Source organism: Anneissia japonica, unplaced genomic scaffold, assembly GCF_011630105.1.
Source record: "Anneissia japonica isolate Jap-2015-1 unplaced genomic scaffold, ASM1163010v1 scaffold1511_len2985839_cov193, whole genome shotgun sequence".
NCBI lineage: Eukaryota > Metazoa > Echinodermata > Crinoidea > Comatulida > Comatulidae > Anneissia > Anneissia japonica.
In genome coordinates this window covers 2,808,510-2,815,603 of record NW_022685291.1, presented here as the reverse complement: position 1 = coordinate 2,815,603, position 7,094 = coordinate 2,808,510, and the positions used below count along the sequence as shown (strand labels likewise).

Below are 7,094 nucleotides of genomic sequence, written 5' to 3'. Positions count from 1 at the left end.
CAGAAGGATATGTAGTAATGACGAGGACTTTAAATCAAAAACCCAAGAAATGGCTGAATTCTTCAATCAATGCGGATATCCCACTGACATCATTAGTAAATCATTGGAGAAAGTGCATACTGTTACTCTTGAGGAAGCATTGAATCCAACAGCACGTGACACCACACAACGCACGCCTCTGGTTTTAACTTACCATCCTACCTCTAAGAAGATTGCTAAGATTATAACAGACAATCATTATATTTTGGAATCAGACCCAGCCACCAAAGACATTTTTAAAGAGCCTCCTATGATTTCTTATAAACGTGATCGTAGCTTGAAGGATCAGTTAGTTAAGTCAAGATTGAAAGCAATACATCCAGCAGATAATGTAGGCATGACTAGGTGTAATAGAAGTAGATGTAAGACATGTAAGCATGTTGTATGTACGGATACTATCGTAGGACCTTCCAGTAATTTTTCTATTCGAGAGAAATTTACATGTACCTCTAGTAATGTTGTAATGTTATATATGCTATTATTTGTGTTAAATGTAATAAGGTTTATAGAGGAGAAACGAAAAGGAGGCTTGGAGATAGATTCGTTGAACATTTGCGCTCTATCAATCTTAACACATCAGGTCTTCCTATAGCTGAACATTTTAATGATAATCATGATATTAATAACGATATATTAGTTACCTGTATCAAACAATGTAATTCATCTGAATTTAATCGTAGACGTTTGGAGGAGCGTATTATTTTTCAACTAGGTACTTTAAACCTCATGGACTGAACGTCTCATTTAAATCTTTTAGAGATTAATTTGTTATTTTATTTATCTTGCTATGATGCATTCTGTGACCATTATACTATGACTTTTATTTTGCCTTTGATTTGTTTTCTTTTTTTAGACCTATGTCATTACACGCCTTCTAGGCGTAGCTGTTTGTATTGTCTTACTATGTTCATTCACTATGCCGCCAGTACCGCCGTTTAGGCTTTACCGATGCCACCGGTTCTTTTGTATATGTTCTCTATATAACCCTGTTCATTCCACTATCCTATCAGTACCTGATGATGACCTATGGTCGAAAGTTTGTATCTTTGGTAGTCTGGTGAAAATATTGTTGTTAAAGCTTTTATATTCTGTCATTGTTATATAAACCTATAAAACCGAAAGGTCCACTGACTAATCTCCTGTCTCTTATACACATCTTTATACCATTTTTTTACATTGTTCATTATATTTTGTAATGAATCATTAATTATGGTTACGTTGTTACTGGATGTGTAAACAACTACATCATCAGCAAAAATGCTACAGATACCATTTCCGATAGATTGTGAAATATCATTAAGATATACCTGCCAACTTTGAGACAAAAAAAATAGTAGTGCCCTCTAAGTAAAATTCACAAAATAGAGTGCCCTCTCTGCTATTATTTCTAAATTATAGTGGAGGAACTGCTACTAATTAAAGTCTGTGGTCGGTATAGCTTTGTTATATACCCTAGGAGCCAGACCAGGTTTTGTATGCACTTTGAGGTGTAGAGAATTTGACTTCAGAAATTGGTTGAAAATGGTCCAAGAACATTTTTGGCTTGGTAACATATTTTCAAAATGTGGCAAAAGGTCAAAAGATCAGGGTTAAAGGTCAAAGCTATAAGATCCTTGTATCTCCGCAACCACAGATGGTAGAGGGTTGGTGCCAAATTGTTCAGAACATGCATATTTCTATTTGCTCTAATAGAACATTTTGCTAAAAAAATGACCAGAAAAAAGAGAGTTAATTGTGGTGCCAATTTGTTTGGAACATTCATGTTTCTATTTGTTCTAAAAAAAAAATTTTGCTAAAAAATCATCGGAAATGCTGTTTCTGACCTTTGACATGTTTCAAGATCATAGTCATATGGCCCTAATATCTCCGCAACCACTGGTGGTAGAGAGTTAATTGTGGTGTCAATTTGTTCAGAATATTCATGTTTCTATTTGGTCTAATAAATTAGTTTGCTAAAAAATGACTGGAAATGCCATTTCTGACCTTTGACATATTATATATGATAGCCATTGAGTTGTTATTATTTCCGCTTGTCATCATGGATTTTAAATCTAGCGTTATTATCATTGTCATCTATATTATCATCATCATTATCATCATCATTATTTTTTAATTCTAAAATTCACTTATAAGGTAAATTATAACAAAAAGTTATAATTACCAGTGATTGACATTATACCATTCGTTATGTGTTAGTGTTTTACGGCGATATAAGTAAAAATGAAACAAAACAAATTGCGTTCGGGTACCAGGCCCGTATTTAGGAATTTCAATGGGGGGGGGGGGTTCGGCTTGGGACTATCAGGAACTCCTTATCAAAACCCACATACTTCTTCTTCTCTCCCCTAAATGGGGACTTTATTCAGTGTGATAGGCCTCAGGCCCTTTACAGTATAAATAAATATACATTTTTAGTGCTTTAAGTAAGGCGAGACTTTTATATACCTTGTTTAGCGAACCCTCCGATTCCGAAATAGTGGATTTCAAAATAAAATTAAAATTTTATTATAAGTGTGTTAGCGTACGAGCCGCCATGAAAAATTGAAAAAAAGAAATAAAAATTTATATTTATTTTTATTCTGTCCTCCGCTACATGGAATCCCTTTTTCCGAAAATTTAAATCTTCCTAATTTTCACGGAACTCCATCTCCCGCGGGGGTTCGGACAAACCCCCCGAACCCCACTAAATACGGGCCTGGGTATGGTACCGTGAGTAAAATTTAACGAAATATACATAAAAGTATGTTATATTAAAGATCACTTTTGGGACTAGGGTTTTTGGTGGTCTTTAGCAGCTTTGGTCTATAATTAGAATCCCTCTAAAAAGTGGTCCTAAATATTACTATTTAGAGGGAAATTAAGAAATGATTATAGTGAATATAAGATCGTTTTATTTCAAGTGCATTAGACTGGATTTACTGTTATTGTATGCAGTTATTTATTAATAATAAACCATTTCTTGGTATTCACACATCAAGTCCTGGGCTCATTCTGATACCTAAACCTCCATTACAATATTACTAACAAGATCGTCCTACTAAAAACTATCAGCAACTATCAGTATTGGGCCTATTCAATAGAGCATTATATACACAAAACATTATCTTGCCGTATGTTGTGTATATTTTGATGTTTATATTCATACCATTATCATTTTTTTTGTACTAAAACACAAAAGCTCGCATTATATTAGTTATCGAACACACATTTAATCATCAATGAAAATTTACAAAGAAAAAGTAAGATACAACATCTTAATAATTACGTTTGAACTGAATTGGGATCAATGGTTTGTCAGTAAAGAAGATGGCGTCCAGTTGAACTCTTTTTGCCACGATAGCAACGGAGTAGTATCACGTAGTATTGTGACGTAACACTGTAGCACTCTATTCTCAACACAACAAAATATTCTCTTCTGGAAGTTAGAACATTGTTTAAATTTGAATACCGACATTAGCTTTTATTTGCATAGAAGAAATCATCATTGTTTGTATCTTTGGTAGTCTGGTGAAAATATTGTTGTTAAAGCTTTTATATTCTGTCATTGTTATATAAACCTATAAAACCGAAAGGTCCACTGACTAATCTCAGATAAGATAGTATAATACATACTCCAAGTATCGAAATGTACGCCATCGTGTCGGGATTCAATATTTTGACATAATTATGTCATCATCAGGATGACACAGATAGCAATTTTACCCCGACCGTGCGGCGGCGCTATACATCAATACAGTAGTAAAGATGCTGGTTAATTTGTTTCCTGTAGTTTCTGCACTCAGTCAAATATGGTCAAATGGTCAAATTTTACCGCACTCGCGGGAGGGCGGATGTTCCATTAATTTTAATGCAAATACGCGGAACAGCTCATTCTTCTGCTATTTAAGTTTTTCGACGGACAGCTGCGGGTTGTGGGCATGCGTTAATCTATGGCGTAACTAGCAAGATGTCTATACTGGGCGATAATGAGTGCTAGCGTAAGTATTCGCGCGAAATATTCATATTTGTAATTCGCGCATTTTATTTTCTGTTTACATCTAGGCTTATTTTGGCCTAGTTCAGTCTAGGTGGAAAAACCCGGCTCAACTCATTCAATTATTACTTGGGTTGGTTTTAATGTTCTAAATCAGCCGAAGATAATAAAATCACTCATCGATAAAAAAATAAATTAAGTAGAAATAATCTTAGAATGTCTGGCTTTGTTTTCTTGGTCTTTTCCACACAATAAAACCAAAAATTATCACCATATTAATCAATGTAAAACATAACAATGCCAACTCGGAAAACCAAAAATTTCCACTTGTGTCTCGAAGATAGCCTGCATAAGGGAAATAGAAATATATTATGTCAATAACACAAAATAAAAAGAAACACATTAATACAAATCAGAATATAGTATTGCTTATTCTGTAACTGTATGGTATGCTGATGTTTTGTTTTTTAATGGCTACCACTTACTAATAATAGTTCCATTAATAATGTCGATATCACAACATTTAAAATACACGCACAATATTAATACAAATCAGAGTACAATATTGCTATAGCGTGTTATTGCATGCTATGCTCACATTTTGACTGTTCAAATGCAGACTTTTATTTATGACTGCCACTTACCAACCAACGGAACTCCTATGCATGCGCCAACACCAAAAGAAGTATCGACCCAAGCAATTCCAAATGAGAAATCATCACTCACAGACTTCACAAGGAGTGGTGTGATTGCACTGTACCAACCCATAGAAAAACCAAAAAAAACCATCGCCACATAAACAACGTTAGCAGTTTTTGTTGTATTGCAAATTACTAAGGACAGAAATGAAAAGAAATAAGTGAGTTCTAGTTGGATAAGCAAATCGTTTAAAACGAATTTGCTGACAATATACTGAAAAGGTCTTCCGAAAATACTACTTGCTCCGTAAGCTGTCAAAATTAACTGGCTGCTATGTAGACTAGCGCCTCGCTCTAGCATGTCATCCGGCATAATAACTTCAACTCCTTCCTCAGTTGCTCCTTGTATTAATGCAACGACAACAAGAATGACAAAAGATTGTTTCTTAAACAAACGCAAATGACATATTTCGTAAATATACTGCAACCAATTAAGACGCTTGTTTTCATCTGTTGGAGTTATTCTATTTTGTATTTCAAGCTCGAGACAATTATGTTCGTGCTCCACTTCCAAAAGAGAAAGTTCTTCAAGGTTTTCATCAGAACTTCCTCTTGGTGGTCTGAATATCACTCCGCACAAAACTAGGTGGTATATAAGCGCCGAAAGAAGAAGATACGAATGTTACCATCCAAACTTAGTAACTAGCATCTGCATAGTTGAGAGATAAGAAGAAAAATTCATGTTTTTTTTTTTGTTTTGTGTGTTTTATAATCTGAACACTGTTTTTGTTAACTTATTAGTTAATAAATTATTATTTCGTAAAAAGAAAAAAAAAAACAGTTAAAATTATGTAGAGCAGTCTGTGCCGATTACGAGTCGTTACGTAGTGATTTCTGAAATCCTATCAGCTGCCGTAGTCCTACCTGGTTGATATACGGTGCCATCATATGCCCTATTCCAGTTACTCCTACTTTTATTGACATCACTAATGTGAAATGCTTTTTAAAATAAACGTCTATGATAAAGAAAGTTGTATAATGATCCAAACATATTCCAAAACCTGAAGCAGAGAGAAAAATGAAAGATATTAAATAGAATGAAATAAATATATCAAAGACGGTATAAAGCATAGACCTTTTTGACATTTTTTGACATCTACTGTACAAGAACATTAAAACAATTTCAAAACCCACCAAAAAGACTGCAAGCCAAGAAAACTTCAAATATACTCGTTGAGTATGTCATTAAAAGACAGCCACACATCATCATAAAACTTCCAGAAATCATTACAACTCGGCAGCCGAATGCTTTGGCCATAATTGCTGCAAACACACCTAGAAGTAATAGCACATGGATCATTATTACATTCGATAAGGCAGGTCTTTTTAGTTTCTCAATTTTGTGAAAATACTTTTATTAGTTGCAGATACAGGGGAGGTAGCGGCGTCCGGGTTCGAATTCCTGTTGGGGCCGTTTTTTTTTTTGTAAAACGAAGGGTCCAATACCCCAGACGGGGTGAGGGCCGCATATGTTTCCGACGAGAGCGGATGGACGTGACCCATTCACGTGCGGACTTAAAATACCAACATTTTCTTCGACACAACCACATTACATCTAATCTTAAGGCATATGATGAACAAAAATTAAAAATAAAAAACCATACCAAACGTACCGCAAGAATATTTAAGTGAACGAATTAGTGTAAGTGCCATTGCAACCTTTGTGGAGCTTTCTTCGTAGTAGTCAATCATATAAGGAAAATATATTCCATTTGATGTTACCATAAATATTATCACAGTCGCTACCCAACTTGCTATGGCGACAATCCACGCATATCCCACGTCCAGCTTAGAAACCATGTTGTACTTTATAGCATACGAAGCTGTATTGAACTCAGTAAAATATTAGTCATGGAGCGTGTTTGATCCAGGGTGAGACTGACTAACTACACTGATCCACCCAAGAACGTTCACCTTGTAATGTGGTTAGAGTTTAATATAAAGCAGGGATAAATTTACAATTTATATGGTCAATGGAGATGGACAATACAAAGATTCTTTTATTTTGAAGAATAAGGTCTAGAATTATTGCAGCTACCGGCAACGGTCCAACGCACATAAATAAAATAGGTCAAATTTTTTTTTATCTCTGTCGAATTTCACTTTGTATATTACAGCATAAACTATTAGATAATTTACCTATAATCCGTTTATATTGTACAGTATATAACCACAGAGAAAATAGAACAGAATATCTTGCAACAGCCAATCTTGTGCATTCAGTAAAGCTGATGAAAGCCAGAGGACTGGCTGAAAATTTCTATGCGAAAATAAGTAGTGTTCAATAGTATAATTTTTTGTTTCAACGACTAATATATATAATATATTAAAAGGCAAAGTACTGAAAAACAACAATGCTGTAAAGCTGATGAAGACCAGAGGAC

General features: G+C 34.6%; 1 protein-coding gene across 2 annotated transcripts; it reads right to left on the bottom strand.

The window, feature by feature from the left end:
- Positions 1-4,789: 4,789 nt before the first annotated feature.
- On the bottom strand, positions 4,790-6,635 carry LOC117110910. Of its 2 annotated transcripts, XM_033253754.1 has the most exons (4): positions 6,324-6,635; positions 5,845-5,985; positions 5,575-5,711; positions 4,790-5,359 (listed from the first exon to the last, which is right to left on the bottom strand). In XM_033253754.1, exons 1-4 carry the CDS (start codon positions 6,508-6,510, stop codon positions 5,333-5,335), a joined length of 492 nt encoding a protein of 163 aa, XP_033109645.1. In that variant the 5' UTR covers positions 6,511-6,635; the 3' UTR covers positions 4,790-5,332. The 2 variants fall into 2 exon arrangements, with proteins under 2 accessions (XP_033109645.1, XP_033109636.1); XM_033253745.1 differs by lacking the exon at positions 4,790-5,359 and having other exon boundaries at positions 5,389-5,711.
- Positions 6,636-7,094: the final 459 nt, after the last annotated feature.